We start from the raw sequence: 18,470 nt of genomic DNA on the forward strand, positions 1-18,470 counted from the left end.
AATTTCTAGTACTGAGACCAGCGAGGAGGGGAAATAACCTCTCAACAGAACTAATAAAGGCAAAAATCTAATTATTTAGAAGTTGGAGCACAGCTATGAAAGGAATTATATGGCAGCAGAGCCTCTGAGGTTTGTTTCTCCCTACACCCTTTGAGGAATGTTCAGAAAGGCACGTGTGAGGTCCTACACCACGACAGTGCTCTAACGAGAGGTATTGGAAAGAGTGTCAAGAACCGGCCTTTGGCAGGGAGAGAAAGGCAAAAAGCCACAAAGCAAATCTGTGACTTTTAACATTCGAAGCCAGAGCACGGAACTATGCAATTCGGGCTTCCAGCGTACATGAAAACAGCCGCTATGATCTATCAACGGATCATATTTGGATTTTAGGGCTTTTACAGTTACAAGTCGCTACTCGCATGACATTTACCCACCGAACGCAGAGGCGCGCAGGGACGGCAACGGCCTGTCGGGCTACCACGAGGGGAGCGCGGGTGCCGCAGGCCCGGGCGCGGCCGACCCCCTCCGCCGCGCTCCGAGCTCGGCGGCCGCGCCCGGCCCCACGCAGCGCGGCCCCACCACGCCCGCGGCGACACGGCGGGAGCGGGGCTCGAACCCGCCGCCCAACCCTGCGACCGACGCAGGCGCAGTGCCGGCGGGGGCCGCGGCGGTCCGCGGGCGCGCAGGGGATGCCGGCAGCCGGCTGCCGCCCGGCCCCTCCGCGCCCGCTGCCGCAGCCCTCCGCGGGGCTGGCCCGGGGCCAGCGCCGGGCGCGGGAGCGCGCAGGGGTTTCGGCGGAGGCGCGGTCTCCGCCCGCGGCGGTTCCCGGAGCGCGGCGCTCATGGATGTGACGCGCGTGGCGGCGGCGGCGGCGGCGGCGCTGCCCCTGCGCCGGCAGGGAGGCGGCCCTGCGCCCGGCGCCGCCTGCCCGGCCGCGCCGTGAGCGGGGCTGCGCCGTGAGCGGGGCTGCGCCGCCTGAGCGCGGCGGGGGGACTGGCTCCGCGGGGCGGCCCGGGGCTCCGGGGGCGACAGCGCCTCACCGCTGGGTGCCGGGCGCGGCGGGCCGCGAGTGTCGGGAGACGGTGGTGGGTGGGGGTCGGTAGTGCCGGGGCGCTCCGCGGCGGAGCCCCGCGTTGGGTGCCGGCCGGCCTGCGCAGGGCCCGGCGGGGCCATGTAGGGGCCATGCGCTGACGGGACGGCGAGCGGGCGGGTGCCGGCTGCGAGGGGGAGCTGCGCCAGCGGAGCCGCCCGCGGCGGATCGGCCGCACCCGGCGAGGCCCCCGGGCGCTGCCGCTATGGCTGGGCCCGGGCTCTGGACGAGCATCAAGTCCCTGCTGCGGAGGAGCGAGGACCCCCTGTTCCTGAACGACTCCAGTGCCTTCGACTTCTCGGACGAGGTGGGCGACGAGGACTTCCCCGGCTTTAACAAGCTGCGAGTGGTGGTGTCGGACGACGGCTCGGAGGCGGCCCCGGAGACGCCGGTGAACGGGGCGCCCCTGGCCCTGCCCTCCGACGACGAGTCGCTGCTGGAGCGGGAATTCGCGCTGCGCAGCGCCCGGGCCGGCCGGCCGGACCCCTGTGGCAGCTGCCGCAGCCGGCGGGAGCGCTCCAAGCAGAGGAAGGTGAAGAAGCGGCTGACGCTCGCCGCCCTCCTCTACCTCCTCTTCATGACCGGGGAGCTCATAGGTGAGTCGGGGGCTCTGTTTGCCGGCTCTCCGTTGCTGCACAGCCTGTTACGCTGCTCCGGCCTTGGTTTTGAGTGTTTACTAAGAAAAACCATCTGTCGTTTAGAGAGATCAGAGAGATTAGGTGCAAGTTCAGAGGGTGAGAAGGACCCAAGTCCACCTCTATTTTCCGTGCAAGAAAAAGCAAGAGGAATTTGCAGCTTCCCCTACCTGAATCTCATCAGTCCCCCCAAATGGCATAAACCATGCATTTCTTGTATGTCTGACGGCTTTTTATTTCTCCTGAGTTTCCCTTGTAAATTGGTAAGGCGTTTTTAGCAAGGGAGAAGCAGCATTTTGTTACAGACATAGATAAACAATTTCATCCTCAGTGTTTTTTAATTGCTGTCATAAAATCTTGCATTTGCAACAAGAGAGGAGGGAAATGCAGGTTCTCAGGGTGACATTTACCGTAATAACAAAACTAATATTGGGGGGTGTTTGTCCTTGTTCACCAGATGCAGCAATACACGCTGTTACGTACAACTGAAAAGACAAATCCTGAGCTATCAGTAACAATCCAGTGAAGAAGCCACTCTGTTGACAACTTCCTGATGACCTACTGGGCTCTGGACTGGCATGTGCTCCAATAGGTCATATGAGCAAAGTCAATTAAATAATAGGTATCTTAACACCTCCCATTACGACACATAACACCACCAAGTAGTCTGATTAACTTTGTGGGTTTTGTTTTGTTAGTACTTGGCAGAGGTATGGTGGCTTTTTACATGGCCATTTGTTCCCGTGTAAGCATCTGGGTGGTTTGCTCAGAAGAATGAATCACGGGCTCAAGTTCAGGTTTTATTGCTCCCCCCGTAAAGGCCTGCTGTCATTTGCTGTTCAGGTTGAAGAGAACCTGTGCATTATACAGCAGGCTGTACAAAACCCCTGTGCTTCATTTAATAGGCTATAGCAGCATAGGCTTGAAATAAAATGAAATTTGAAGGTCCCTTATATGCATTGATGAGCTATTAAGTGTCATGCCTTCTTACAAAGGGTAGTATTTCTCTTTTAATCTCTGTTCTCTTATCAGTATCGGTGTCCTGTTACCATCTGTCTTTTGGCTGTATCCATGCCATTCAGTGCAAGTGTCTGCTTGGTGCTACTCGGCCTCCTGAAGAATGCTTAAACTCTCTCAGCCTTTCCCCCGATTTGAAGTAGTGGGGGGTGTTACACAGTGCCAGAACAGCGATGTGACTGTTGAGCCAGGTCTCTCTAGCAACTAAACAATGAATTGCTTTTAAATTGCTTTCATTTTAACATACCAGGCTAAGCCAGAGCTAATCACATTAATTAATTCACTGGGGGGGAGAAATCAAGTCACAAAAACTTTCTGTAAGTAAAGAACAGGGATGCCTCAGGTATAGCAACATGGGACCGACATCCTCCTCTTCACCTGTGCAAATTTGCTCAGTGATGACTGAAGATCTGATGTTTGCTCTTGTGAAGTGAGCTCGTGCTCTTGGATCACTTGTCCTAGCGCAGCTGTGAATTGTATCTTTAAGACAGAAAGATGGACAAGGAGCAAAATCATTGCTTGAGTATAAATAATACAGTTTGTCCCACATATACAGAAAAAAATCCCTAGCAGAAATCGTGTGTTTTTCAGGGAGAGACCAGAATACTGACTGTATCTGCACCAGTTTTATTTGGGGCCTTATTTCAGGAACGTGTGTTAATGGGAAAAAGTGGGTTTGTCCTTCAACATCTTTCAGTGTGTGGTTAGTCATTACTAACACTGCCACAGTACATGAGCGTATCACAGATAAGACCTGTTGCAGGGATCTGGCTGAATGCCTCCGTTTGCCCCTGGCTCCTTTTTTTTTTTCGCTGGCTGAGATTTGGTTCAGCATGAACTCAGGTAAAGCAACATAGCGTTGTATCTCAGACGTAGACATCCTTTAACAAGACCGTGCCTTTATTTGATTGTGTTCATACCAGAGTTCTGATACACGCTGACTTTGGTTCATCTGAAGGGCCCCTTACTGAATAGTGTGCCTCAGCTGTTGGCAGCTTGATGCTGAAGTCACTAAGAGTGTATCTGTTAGGGGCTTCAGATCTGATCCACGCTGTTGTAGACCTCTCCATAGCTAGTGCCGGGAGAGCTCTAGAAATTATAGGTGTTGAGAGTAAGAATACTCGCTCATCACTGTCACATCTGCTGTTTCTCTCTTACCGCCAGGACTTTTGCAGGCTCAGCTCAGGGGGGCAGATTTGTGCCTACAAAGCATTAGTACTATAGTGTGGGCTCATCCTCCTCAGATTTGTGTGTGCTATTACCAGCCCTGTCTCATTATTTGGGCACTGAGGCAGACAGCACTAAGGGCCAGACCCATAAAATATTCAGGCATCCAGCTTCTACAGAGAATAAATAGAGGACGTGGGTATCGCTGTACTTGTGTGGATCTTGACCTGAATGACTTGTCATAGGGCAAGTGATCAGCAGCAGAATGAGTAATTAAAGATGGAGCCCTCAAGTCCTGAGTCAGTGCCCTACCTGTTTAATTTATTTCCTTCCAGCCCTGTATTGTGTTCTGTCTGGTTGTTTTTGAATTTTGGAATTTTTTTAATTGATCTGTAGCTCAGGTATTTGGGAAACCTTGCTTGATCATGTAAGACGTTTTAACTGACTTCTTTCCATGATCTTTGACAGCTTTAAGTTCCTGAGAAAAAGGCAAAGACCCTATCAGACAATTAATTTGTTCAGTAAAAATCTTTCTGCTGCCTGCTACTTATGTCAAGGTGAAGGAAATCTTGTTTCAGCAGCTTTTTTGTGAAATCTTGATTGGCATATTTTTCTCCAAAGTATAGCCAAGCTCATTACCGCAGCCCAGCTCAGTGTTCCTTGTTTAATTTGATAAACAGTCATTGCAGAAGTCAGATAACAACTCACACTTTGTGGGGACCATTTTGCATCAAGAAATGAAAACATATTGCAAGTCCTAGTTAGCTTTTCTGATGGGGTTTTGATGTTTTCAGCTATGTTTAGAGATTTCTGATTGATTATCCACGAGGAGGACTGCTGTCCTTCATGGGTCACTGAAAACAGCAGTGAGCCATCAAGCTGTCTTATTTGTAAAGGCTGTAGCCGTCTTTTTTTTTTCCAAGTTGCCATTTGTGTTTAAACAGCCCTTCGGCAGTACTTTTAACCAAGCAATGAACCAAAAGGAACTGGTGGAAATGTGTATTTGGTAGTTACTCACAGTACAAGCAACACTAGAGTATATCAGCCCTGCTGCTTGTGTTCGGCTGGGGAGGAGAGCGTAGCTCTGTCTGCATCTGCAGGTGCGTGCCTACAAACGCCCACAGCCATACACACAGACACACACACGTACGTTTTATGGCTAGTTTGAAAGCAGTCATCCAGTTGTGAATTTCCCTTTGCTAATTCCTCACGGTCAGCCTCTTCACTAAGACAGTTTTAATTGTATACGAAGATACCTTTACATGAAATGTTAGTTGGAGCCTCAAGCCTGCCAAATGGCATGCCAGCTGCATGCTTTGCTCAGTAGAATTTACAGGCTGAATGACAATCTCAAGGTAAAAAGAGAAACTAAATCACAGCTGACTGACACTAAAGATGTGATCTTTTCCAAGAAAATTGGCATATCTTCATGCATATGGAAGACAGCGCAGCCTGTCCTTGATTCCTCTCTGATAAGGGATGCTTAAGAGAGAGGCGCATTGTTTAAATCTCTCACCCATCCAATAATAGCATTAGGAATTGAATTGGAACAAAGATACTAACCTTTGGTCTGAGGTTATTGGTCTCAATGCAGCTCATAATTACAAGAAAAAATTATGGTAATAAATAACACAGAAAAACGCCGCGCAATTGGAAGTCATTCTCTGCAATATATATTGGCAGAACTTAGACACCCCTGCCAGGTCAGGGAATAACGAAGGTTAGAAGATAATGTAATAAAAATAAAAAGAGGGCAGGGTAAATTTCCTTGCCATTGAGTTATTGGATTTTTATCCCCGTTCTGTAATGTCAAAATATTTAACAGATGTAGTTTAATAAAAGGATCAGCTCGTTAAACACATATGCAGTAATACATAGGGAAAAGACACAAAATTATCTGGGGCCTGATCTTGCAAACATGATGCAAGTATTCTTTGTGAGAATAACAGGAGTGAATCCTTTCTACGCTGCTCTTAATAGAAGGCACACTTCACTGCACTTGTAACTATGGTAGCTTTAAATTATAGCATGGCATTTTGGTTGTAATGGCAAAACCCCCCTCTTTAGTGATGGCAAGAAGGGCTTTCATGCACTTAATGCACTGTTCTGAAAATAAATAACTGTAAGCTGTGCCAAGAGGCTATTATCTAGTGTCATTAATGTCATACATCCTGACTTTTCCAACTTTGTTTTCAGGTGGATATGTTGCTAACAGTCTAGCAATTATGACAGATGCACTTCATATGTTAACTGACCTTAGCGGTATTATTTTGACCCTGCTTGCTCTCTGGCTGTCTGCAAAATCTCCCACAAAGAGGTTCACGTTCGGATTTCATCGCTTAGGTATGTAGATACCAACTTTTTGCTATTAACAGAGTATTTTAAGGAACCATTGTAAAGATCACCTAATTCTAGGAGGACAGGTAACTAGAAAGTAGCAACAAACCTAAAAGTTGCTTTATGTTTAACACCCTAACGTCCTTTTGCTGGCCATTGGGGATCCACTACATAGGTTGTATTGCCACAAAGGAGTAGATAATAAAAAAATAATGTTTTAAATTTTAAACCTCAGCCAAAAGTGAAGTTTGGTGGCAGAGTTTCACTCACTGGGAGCAGGATGAATCTATCCATCTCTGTGAAACTGGGACTTGGCAGATTCAGAGTTAAATTCTGAATGCTAGATGCATCTTCCGTCTTAAAGAGGAAGGTTGGGGAATTGGATACATGGTGACATTGTAAGTATATATGGCCTAAAAGTTTAAAAAGGGTTCAGAGGAGGGAAGCTGTGCCCAGCGAGAACAAGGGTGGATATGCAGCTGTGTTTCACAGCCCACCCATAGTTACTGGGCTGCTGCGTTAGGTCAGGCCCTTGTGCACCTTTGTGTTTTGGAATTGAGGCTCTTGAGCGAAGGAGGGACCCATTCTTTGGTCAGTCCCTGCTGTACCACTGTTACTGCCTGTGTGACACACTGAGCTGTACATGTCAGTCAGTTGTTGTTCACAACAGATTATCGTGAGTGCCCAGGACTTAGGAGGTCTCATTAACTTCAATAGAATTATGACACTGGAAAAAGGTCCTATTCAATGTAAAAAATGACATGTTAATCCAGAACTGAGGAGTTCTGTAGAGTGTATTATCGGAGATAGTATCTCTGAGATACCATATCTCTGCCCTGCCAGAAGCCACATAAATTAATATTCCTCTTGCACTCCCCAAACCACTGAAAGCAGAAGTCACAATGTCCCATGGTTTGCAATACAGCAAGTTACTTAACCTCTGCCCATTTTAGGTGTCTGTAAAAAGAACTATAAACCCCTTGGAAGTGTATTTTCAGGATCCGTTACTTCACGTTTGCAAATGTACTAATGATAAAGGGTGTTTTCATGTGGTTGCTAACTGGATATAATATTCATAATATACAACTGCAGGTCTTGTAGGCATTTCACCAAAAGCTTCAACCTTTATTTTTCATGAAAGAGATTGTTTTTAGTGTCACAGTTTGCTGCCTCTGCTCTATACATTCTAGAGTGTATATTTCAGTCTTGAGTAGTCATTATTTGCAATTCTTATTTTGGCTGCTAGAACTGCAGAAGAATTCAACAACTCCATCGTTCCTAGTCATTTGTCATCAGTTAGTCACTAATGCATGAATGCATAACTCTACACTAGCAAAGATCTTTGGGGCTTTAGCAAGAAAGCATTAACAATGCCAGCATTTCCCATTACAAACTTTTCTTTCAAGAAGTTTTAATTTTGCGATAGGAGCTCCCCTAATACTGAAACCTGACCCTGCAGGTATGCCCCTGGCATTTGCTCATACTCTCCAGAAGGATGTTTGCTAGCATTTATACATACTTCAACCCTATTTAAAAATCATTTGAGTAGTTTATGTGTCTTTGTATCTTTTTTAAAACCAAATAGTACATACATTGAACATGCCATGGCCTAGCTTAAAACAGGAGTTAATCTTAAGGAAAATAAAAGAAACTTAGTTAACCATTAAAATCTTACTCAGTTCTATAAATTTTCACTGACTTCTCAATTAATTTGAGGGCTCCATAGCACTTTGCAAACAAAAACCCCTGAGAATTCCTGCCACTTCACTTTCTGTATCTTTTTATTTTCCATTTCACTGCCAGGAAAAATACTGGACAGACTGATCCAGTGGTGGCCCATGGGCCGGATCTGGCTCATAGAATTAGTCCGTATTGCCCACCTTCTTCTCCCTGGGAGAAGCTTCTCAGTTCTGCAACAATCACTCCTTCTTTTCTGCTGCCCAGTGCCAGTAGGTGGTCAAAGACTAGAAGAAGTTGCAGAGTCTCCACAGTTGGAAATACTCAAAACCCAGCTGGATGCAGCCCTGAGCAATCTGCTGTAGCTGACCCTGCTTTGAGCACGACTACACAGTTTCCAGGGGTTCCTTTCTACCTCGGCCATTCTGTGCGAGTAGCAGCAGTGCAGCTCTCTGTAGGGGGAGAAGGACTAGAGCCTGGGAGCGGGGGAAGAGTTTCTGTGGCTGTAGCGAGGAAGGGGAAGGGGGTAAAGGCCCTGCGAGAGACTCACAAACCTTGACCTGGGCTCTGCAAGAGCAGAAGATGGGATGGTTCAAAACTACTGTACGCAGTTTTTTTAGAGACACATTTGTGAAATTTATTTGCCTGATTTTAGGCACCCAGTCTGAGTGCTGTGGCCTGAGGGCCCGGTTTCACACATCAGTGAACACTGGCAACGGAACAAAGCTGCTTCTAGGGTATAGCCTCTCTGTAACACATTTTTCCAAATAACCTGTATGTAAGAAGCTTGTCAGCAAATAATACGAGCTCAACAATAGCTTGAATTTCATGAGAGAGATGTTAAAACATGACAGAATGTTAAAAATAGGGTACAGATTGAGCATCTGTCACAGAAAACACGTGGAGCATTTCTTTAAAGCAGGGAACATGTGCAAGAACTATCTCATCGCTGACCTGCTTTGCATTAGGTTTTAAGATAATCTATACATACATAAGCATGAAAACATTCTAATGAACAATGTTTCTGGTGCTCATTATCACTTTTGTTTGCAGAATGATGAATTTGCAAACTTGTTTGCATAAACACTGCATCGTAAAGACAACAGACCTATTAGTTGTCTAGTCAAATTTGAGAAGGAAAATAGCACAAGTTTTCATTTAATTGAATTCTCTTTGAGTACATAATATGTATGCTCCATCTTCAGTTTTATTCCATTTTCAGTGGTGAGAAGGAAGCTGACATTCAGGAATGGGTTAGAAAAGTGAAGACAAAATAATGGAAATTGCAGTCATGTCTAAAAAGGATTATATTCTTGAAGCCAAAAATAGTTCTGTTTCACCACCAAGTGGAGATACCTCCTTCTCAGCAAGACACTGAGCAGATTTAAGCATAGATATGGAACCTGGCATTTTTCCATTGCTGCAGAGACAATGTTTGTAATGACAGAATCAGTCAGTCCACTGAGACAGCGCATAGTTCATTTCACAAGAAGTGAAAGATCTCAGCACAAATCTACATGCTGACATGACAGTGACTCTGAACGAAACTGCAAAGAAAACACTGGCTTCCGTATGTAAAACCACAGTATGTTATTTCTCTGGTAAATGGCTTCACAAATTTTTTAAAAAGCATTCTGGAAAACCTTCTAAGCAATGTGTGTTGGTTTTGGGTTTTTTTTTTTTTTAAAAAGCTGTTGCCCTGTATAATCTGCCTCCTTTGTAAAGAACACTGCCACTTGCATGGATATTTCCAGGATTTTCATGTTGCTCTGAAATCATCTGAGATTGTGACAGTTGCCTTTCAGAGCTTTATTACTGCCTGGTAATGCTGGTACTCGTCCAGGCATTGACACAGTACTGAACAGCTGAATGCGTTGGCGCGAGTTTCTTCTCCCATAATGATGTTAAAAATTCAGTGTATGGATCAAGTGATTTTGGTGATATTAAAGTGCTTATATAGCTGCATGTTTTTTACTGTAATAGTCAATAAATAAAATTAAGGCAGTTCTGTGTTAGAAATGACACCTTCTGCGGTAACCGAAGATTCAAAACAGAGGGAGAAGTGAGGCAATTCTCAGATCCGTATTCTTAGAGGTATGGTAGCCAAGAGAATTTTGCCCTTACTGAGGAATAAATCAGGGCAACATGTGGAACAAGGGGGAAGAATAACTCATTACCATTCCAAGTGAATGAATTCCAACTCTGATCTTTGAATTCACACAGGAAGGCTAAGGTCCCGGTGATCCATCTGGCAAGTGACAGTAATGAGCATTACTCATAATGATTACAGATTACTCAGGCATGGCTGCGGATTTACATGCAATACAATGGAGCTAGCATTAAGGTTTTCCCAGTGCTTTTTGTAAAGCCCTGTATTATCTTGCTTATAACTGAGACAGTCTTTTAACTGGGCCAGTGTTTTCTCTGTCAAGTATCTTGTTTTGGTTTTTTTTTTTTTTTTTTTTTTTTTTTTTTAAGTTTCAGCTGCAACAGGGCAATCATTTTCAGAATATGAAGCTAGAGGGTAAAAGTATGTTTATGTTAAAATGAATCTGGTGACCCATTTGGAAATACCTGTATTCTTTATAGTAGGACCTTAAAGCTGTAGTGTGGACTCATCCTCCTCAGGTTTATGTATGCTATTACCAGCCCAGTTTCATGACTTGGGTACTGAGGCAGACAACACTAAGGTACCAACCCATAAAATATTCAGGCCTATTTACCTTACATCAGAACAGCAGGAACCTTGTAGAGAGCTGTAACCACTTCCCACAGATGTAAATGGCAGTGGAAGGTACTGGACAACGGGTCAGGAGTTCTTAATAACTTCCTGATTTTCTCTTTATTTAGATGTATGTGCCCTTTTGAAAGTCCCTGCTGATCAGATAAAATTCCCACGCCAAAGTGTTGGTCACAACACTCTTACTTTTGTGAAATACAAGTATTTGCTAAACATTAGATAATGTTAAAACAGCATATTACAGCAATACAGAAACTTACATTAAGCATTTCTTCATAGCTGAAACCGACAATAAATAACATTTATGTACACATATATCAAGAATCTTAAGAGTAATATGTCTGACAAGTTTGTACTATTCAGTTTCTTAATCATTTTATAATCTTGGCTCCATCCTAAACACAAAAGGATATATAAGAGTAATTTCTAAATCCAGCTTAATACTGTGGACACTTGAAATCGAGCTTTCTCTTATTTGTAGATGGGCTGGTGATGTTAGAGATCGCCTGTCTTCCTCAAACCGGGATAGGGCGTTTGTCTGAGACTTCTCAGGCAAAAGTTCTAGGTTGTCTGAAGAAGTCACAGTCATTGCCCATTCATAAGTTTTCAGAGAAAACATAATTTGAGAGATATACTGACAGGGAAGTGTGAAGGATTTGTTAATCCTATTTTACAAGTTTTATTTACCCCACAACTTGTTAGTTGTGCATTAGGGTTATAATACGCATAAAATAGTTACAATGATTAAGGCTTTCGCCACATTCTAATTTGGAAATAGAAATAGATCTGAGATTCACTTTTGTGACGTTGTTTCCTTTCTGTTTGCAGAAGTATTGTCAGCCATCATTAGTGTATTGCTGGTCTATATCCTTATGGCATTCCTCTTGTATGAAGCTGTTCAAAGAACAATCCATATGGACTATGAAATAAATGGCGATATCATGCTGATTACAGCAGCTGTTGGTGTTGCAGTCAACTTAATGTAAGATCTCCCTTTCTCTCCATTAACACTCATAAATGTATTTCTGAATAAGCTGCTAATTCATTCATGGCCTGTAACTTTCTCGTGGGATGTAATTTTGCTGGACCTCTTAATTTTCATAAACAAGACAAGAAACGATACCGAGTATTACTTTTTCAAATCTTTGGTTTAATAGGAAAGAAAAAGAAAAAAAGGCAACAAAAGAAAACCACCCACCAAACCCTAAAGCCTGTTTCTTGGAGTGTTTTTCTTCTTTCACTTTCAGAATGGGTTTTTTGCTGAATCAATCTGGCCACCTTCACTCCCACTCCCATTCCCACCCTCACTCTCACGTACCTCAGTCGAACTCTCCTAACACAGCCCACAGCAGTAGCCATGGACACAGCAGCCTTGCCGTGAGAGCAGCATTTGTACATGCCCTTGGTGACCTGGTACAAAGTATTGGTGTGCTTGTAGCTGCATACATCATACGCTTTAAGGTAAGGAGTGGCTAGTCTTTGAGGCAGGGTGGAATTTTTTTAATTTCAACTGCGGTGATTAAATTAAAAAGTGACTTGTTTTTACAAGTTATTAAAAATTACTTTGTGATGTTCTGTTACAAGCTTCATACATTCATGCAAAATAGGCAAAGACTGTGTTATGTATTTTGTAGCTATTCAAACAAAAAGAAATATTCATGAAAGCTGGAGCTAGAAGTAACTGCATTGTCTGAGTGAGCTTATTTTCATACATTTTCATACTTATTTTATAAGTGAGTTTATTTTCATACATCCTTTAACACTTTGGAACTTCCCTTGCAGCCAGAATACAAGATTGCTGATCCTATATGTACATATGTATTCTCCATACTGGTGGTTTTGACAACAGTTCGAATTCTGTGTGACACAGGAGTTATTATTCTGGAAGGTAAGATCCGTGCACAGTCTGCAGTACTTTACATGTCAAATACCAGTGAGCATTGGCACTTTTTTGACATCATGATCACCACCTCTAACAAAGTGGGTAATGTCTGGAGGCCTGTTTATCCTGCTGCTGCTTTAGTCTGTTGGTTCTTGATGGCTCATCTAAGTTGCAGCAGCCTTTAGGTGTCTTTGACCTTTGCCAGAATGACACAAGTCGTAGCCCTGCTCACACTTTACCATCTCCTGGTGGTAAAGTGAAACATACAGAACTTGCTTGTGTGTCTGCAGTGGCTGTCAGCTAAATTAAGTGAACACTTGCCCACCCAGACTCAGTTCTGCACTTTAATTACTTGTAAAGTTAAAAGTGAAAGTGAATATATGTAAAAGGAGGAAGCAAGCTTAGCCAAATGGTTCATGCCTGTCATGCCTTCCCCTTTTCCACAAGTGCTGTTGTATCACTTGTGTGCTTCTGCTGTTACCACAGGGGAAGCTACAAGTAGAGTGGTGTAAAAAAACAGAAAAAAAAAAAAAGGGAAGAAAAAGCTGAGCGTAAGCTGCAGAGTCTGATCTCATGTGGTGAGTTAGAGGGAAAGATGCCAGCAACATTTTTCGCATTATCATAGCTAACGTGCCAACTATTGCTGCTTGATCTCGTACTTTTACCTTATGAAAGTGAAGATGTTGAGGATGGGAGAAAAATCCTAGGTTTTAGCTGCACTTTCCTAGCTGTGTCCTGTGACCTATTATTGGTTTTTATTATGTTACGAGGTTAAATCAAGGACCTCAAAATCTTAAATGTCAAGTCCTTTTGCTGTCATTTAGGAGGGGAAAAAAAATCCCACAAAACGGAAGTTCACCAAGAAGGCCAAAACGGGGAAATCTGCTTAAGAAACCTCAGTTAGCTGCAAGGGAATAGCTAAGATTTAGCTGAAGAAAACAGATAAGACAAAGTAATGGTGTATCAGATTTTAGATGTTTTGAGTTGTAGCTGTTTGCATAGGTATCCCTGTTGTCATAAAAATCTCCAAATTCATGATGTTATTAAAAGTGATGATAGGTGGGCTTTATGTATGCTAGGGAATTTTTCCAACTCGAATTCAGGATCTCCAGGGAATGGACTTGCATTGATATTGGAGACTACTGCTACAACATCAAGGCCCTTGGAGTTGTATCAGCTTTCAGTATTAATTTTGACTTAAGTTCCATCATTATACTAGGAATGCTAAATTAAAAACTTAATTATTATCCAATACAAGCAATAAAATTCTAGCTTTTAATATAGATTTATAAGACATCAATAGCATGATGTGAGATCAAAATTTAAGTCCATGTTTCCTGGGAAAAAGAAAGCTGTAGAAGTAATACCAGGCAGTTAGGTAGTTTTTTATGAGCTAAATAATTTTCATGGTCTTCACTAGAAGGAAAATTTTGTTTAATATGAGACAATCCTAGACACTGAACTTTCAAAAGAGATGGTACTGGAACTAACATAATTTAAAAGACAGTAAGACATCAGGTTGAGAGGAGTTATCCAAAACTTCTGAAGAAATTTGGAAACAAGTGGCTGAATTCATAGTATATAATCAAACTCCACAAAACTGGAAGATAAGCAGTAAAAAGCTCTGATAGAAACAAAACTATTCGGAAACACAGTTTATTCAGTATTTTTGTACTAGTTTTTGACCCATGTTGATCATCTAAAATTTTGATTCTGCCCTTTGTATGGCTAAAGGGCGGAGCAGGGAAGGTACAGAGGTGCTGTAGTTGCTGAAAATACGACATCCAGAAGGACTTGGTCAGTGCAATCATTGATTTGGAAAGATGCCACACTATAAGACAAAAGTTGTATGTGTTAACCACTGCAGATGGATTACTACCAGCATGTGAAAATGATACCAGTTACCTGAAGAGGGAAGTTCAGGAGACAGCTGGAGACAGGCCCTAGCATTTAAAAACTTTTTTAGATTCTGACCTTAGAGTCTGGTCCAAGCAGTTTGTAGGGGTTAGAAGCTGCAGTAAAGTTGTCTAAACAAGTACATCACTCCAAAGGATGTGATGCTGGCTATTGCCAGAGAGCGGATTCTGGACAAGACAAATTACATTTGAGACAACACTGCAATCCCTGTACAACTTCTGTGTCCATACTGGACTTAATGTGCCAATTTGCATATTCTTCTTTATTGGTAACTTGGAAGTTACTAATCACTTCCAACAGCACAAATTATAAACTCTTCTGACACGGAGATCTGTCATGACATTTTAAAGGCCCCTGAGAGTTTGCAGAAGACAGAGTTAATTTTATCTCATGTTTGGGATCACAGGAGTCCCAAGGCATTTAAACGTGGATCGCATTAAGGAAGACTTGATGAAAATTGAAGATGTTTATTCTATAGAAGATTTAAATGTTTGGTCTCTCACTGCAGGAAAGACAACTGCCATAGTCCACTTGCAACTAGGTAAGCTGCTGTATAGCATAGTTCTAAATTAAATTTAAGTGTAGGAAAACCCCCGACTTTCTCTTCATATTGTTATTTAAGTTGAACCAGAAAATACCATTCTGGGAAAAAAATCTACTAAGTAGAGTTTTGTACAGTGAGGTACAGAACCTTTTGGCCCAGAAAGACACAGTGTAAATGAAAATTGTGCAAAGAAAATATATTCGTCTGAAATATCCAATACAGATTCTTTGGGTAGAAGGAAAAAAATTTCTCCTCAGAAATTCCTTTATTTTGTCCAGGGGAAGACAGGGTGAAGTTCTAATCTGGAACGATCTGATATATGAAAAATACACATTTTGCCAAAACCTGCTGTTTTAGACATGTAACAGTACCATGAATATTAATTCTTAGTAAGAAAGCTCAATTTCTTTGGCGGGTGGTGTCTAACACACACAGCTTCATCAAGATATGATTCTAGTTAGAGGATATAGACCTAAAGGTGTAAAATAATATATATAGACTACATAGTGACCACAGAACGATTAATAAATTAGTGTGAACAAAGATTATTCTAGCTGGTAAGACTATGGTAAACTTGAGAACAGCTGGATTGTCCAGGTTTCTCGAGGAGTGAATTCTGTTAATTGTTTTCTTGATTTTCCAGTTCCTGGTAGTTCATCTAAATGGGAAGAAGTTCAGTCCAAGGCCCGACAACTGCTGCTGAACACATTTGGAATGTACAAGTGCTCTGTCCAGCTTCAGAGTTACAAACAGGACATGAACAAAACCTGCGCAAGTTGTCAGAGTTCCAGTGCCTAATTTCATGTGTTTTGGGAACTGCTGCCTTATTCTTTATCTTGTAGTCGAAGACTGACAGCAATAAATGCAAAATGAAAATGATCAAATAGAAACCATTACTATTTGGATTTGTACCATGTAACACGCAGCAGGGAGAACTGGTGCTGCAAAAAGCGCAGAGGTTGCCCGACAGAACATGTATTTCACTCTCTCCCATGTACTGGTTTATTCAATTTGTTATGATTTTGAGAGGAAGCTGTTTTCAGATTATTGTTTACAAAATGCAACGTGGCTCTGCAGATACCTCACAAATTACAGTCCAATATTGTCCTTTAAAAACTATGTACCACAAAGTACCTGCACTCCAAATGGAGCATCAAGTATTCAGTATTTCAGTTAAAGTCTCCAACGCTGATCATGCCAGGGTTCCATAGGATGTCGTGATCCACAAATTCACTATACAGTATTTTTGCAGTAGTGATTTTCATACAGTTTCTTAAACTACAATGCATACAGTGCCAGTTGAATTCTTTTGGAAAATATCTCTTTGGAGACACTGCAAAATACAGAATTTACTGTACCCAGACCAGAAAGCTAGCTTTAATCTGGGCATTCAGAGATCCAGACAGGAAAAGTTGCCCAGACTTCTGCTATTTAACTACAGACACAACACTGGACCCAAAGTGTTTTAAGTGATCAGTTATCTTTAATGTATTTTAGAATAGGGTTTATACATTAGAAACAGGTTATTTATTTTATAAATTTTGACTTGTAAGATGAATTTATTATTAATAATCTTGAATGTCTAAATCAACATTTGATTCACATTAAAAGGCCAGTTGATTAGCATGCATTCTAATTATAATTAATAAATGTCCTGTAATTGATCATTTTTCCATGATTGTTTTGTCTTAAAGAAAAGGTAAATGATAGAAACTATGGTTGTTGTGGAGATACTCTCAAACACAATCTACAGTCACGCAAAATACACGCATCTAACAGGAAGGTGGAGAGCAGAAGATTTAATACATACTATTCCCTCAGTCGCAGATCTCTGACCATTTTTTCTTTGCTTTGAGCACAGTATGGCAGTATCCTGACAGGAATGCAGTTGCAATAGCAATCCCCACCACTTAGCTTTATGAATAAAGCAAAATCCAAGCAAGCTCAGTAACCTAATGGTGTTGGACAACAACATCATAATATTGTGATGGACAACAACATCATAACAACCTACAGAGGCAGAAAGGCCTTTTCTTACTTAGAGGATGAGGCGATTTGAAAAGACTTCCACAAAACCGAATTTCTTAGCCTTATGGTGGAATCCCTGCACTTTGAACATACACAGGATAATAAAAGCTGACATTAAGATACCATAATACCTCCAAGCTCAGATTTACACCTGCTTCTGAAGTCATTTGCATTGAAGAAGCTACAGGCAACAAGAATATGACCTGCAAGGTTCAGAAGACAGGAAGAACTTGGCTTCAAATATTTTTTGCTTATTCTGTACTTTGATCTTTATGGAGAACCTCCACTGACATCAAAAGCAGCTCTCTGGATCAGAAAGGAAAACTTTTGCCCAATAATGGATAGTGTGATATTCAGCTGTGAATACTTAAGCTATTGTCTGTGTTGAAACTTGCTAGGGTTTCACATACTCATCAGGCTGATTTATACCTGCAATTGGTGGTAACAATCTTCTTTTCTCCCCTTTTTTGAGGTAGGGATCACATGATGAATTTTTATTGGTGAAAACTGACAGCACAGTATTAATTTGGACAAAGTGCACGTAACACTGGATTATGTTTGTATCTGTTCTGGCAAGAAATGGGAATGCTTGAGTACAGCACGGGAGCACATACGGCTCAGAGGCAAAGCAGCACTGTACTTGGAAAGTTAATGCTTCAGTACAAACAGTATGATTAATTAAGCCATATCACAGTTCATGAAAAACGCGCATCCCATCCTTACAAACTTACTGGGGAAAAACCCCCCAACATAAACAACAGGTATTTTGCACATACTAAGATAGGTTTTAATTAAATTGGGGTTTACAGTCAATGTAATTAGAAGTTGAAGTACAGTAGACATGTATTGTATTTGGAGTTTTTTAATAATTTACTACACATTTGTTTAATTGAAGAAAAAAGCAGAAGTGTGTTGCTTTACTGTGGATTTTATTAAATCAATTATTAAACTTCACATTGTTATCTTATAAAATATTTATTTGTATTGTTGTCTGTTATTGATTCTTAGAGCAGCTGTTCTTTGAAATGTCTGAAAACTCAGTTTGGAGATGCTATATATAGAATGAATTACGTCTCCCTCTTTAGTCAGAACAATTTAAGTCTCATTATTTCCCATGCAATAATTGCACTTTAGAAAATGTAAGCTGACAAAGCATAGTGAAGGATCAGCCATAAAGCAACTGGCAAAACATTCTTGAAACCCCACATTCGCCCTTGAGAGGCCCTTGTTATCAAGGTCTATAGACTGGAAGGAGATCAGAGAAAAAGCAAAAGAAGATGAAATGAGAATAAAGGAATCAATGCTCAGGGAGACTGAAGCATACATTCCCTGTTTTAAGGTCTAACTAAACCCACACGGACATTTATATCTTTGTGGCCTACCTCTAATCCTTTTCTTATTCTTTATGAATTATTCAGGGCACAGGTTGTCTGGCACTG

General features: G+C 42.0%; 1 protein-coding gene across 1 annotated transcript; it reads left to right on the forward strand.

Annotated features, from left to right (window-relative positions):
• Positions 1 to 1,292: 1,292 nt before the first annotated feature.
• Positions 1,293 to 18,005, forward strand: SLC30A4 (solute carrier family 30 member 4). The gene is made up of 7 exons (XM_009961880.2): positions 1,293 to 1,683; positions 6,103 to 6,249; positions 11,489 to 11,642; positions 11,908 to 12,121; positions 12,443 to 12,548; positions 14,866 to 15,000; positions 15,647 to 18,005. The coding sequence occupies exons 1-7, from the start codon at positions 1,293 to 1,295 to the stop codon at positions 15,799 to 15,801; spliced, it is 1,302 nt and encodes a 433-aa protein (XP_009960182.2). The 3' UTR covers positions 15,802 to 18,005.
• The last annotated feature ends 465 nt before the right edge of the window (positions 18,006 to 18,470 follow it).

The sequence above is a fragment of the Leptosomus discolor genome, chromosome 11 (genome assembly GCF_034619465.1).
Source record: "Leptosomus discolor isolate bLepDis1 chromosome 11, bLepDis1.hap2, whole genome shotgun sequence".
In the NCBI taxonomy this organism is placed as follows: domain Eukaryota; kingdom Metazoa; phylum Chordata; class Aves; order Leptosomiformes; family Leptosomidae; genus Leptosomus; species Leptosomus discolor.

What these genes read in the sequence shown, in the direction of transcription:
- SLC30A4 (XM_009961880.2), top strand. Translation starts at nt 1,293, where the DNA reads ATGGCTGGGCCCGGGCTCTGGACGAGCATCAAGTCCCTGCTGCGGAGG. An exon ending in GGTGTTGCAGTCAACTTAAT is followed by an intron (nt 11,643 to 11,907) that starts GTAAGATCTCCC and finishes TTTCACTTTCAG; the next exon opens with AATGGGTTTTTTGCTGAATC. An exon ending in CATAGTCCACTTGCAACTAG is followed by an intron (nt 15,001 to 15,646) that starts GTAAGCTGCTGT and finishes TTGATTTTCCAG; the next exon opens with TTCCTGGTAGTTCATCTAAA.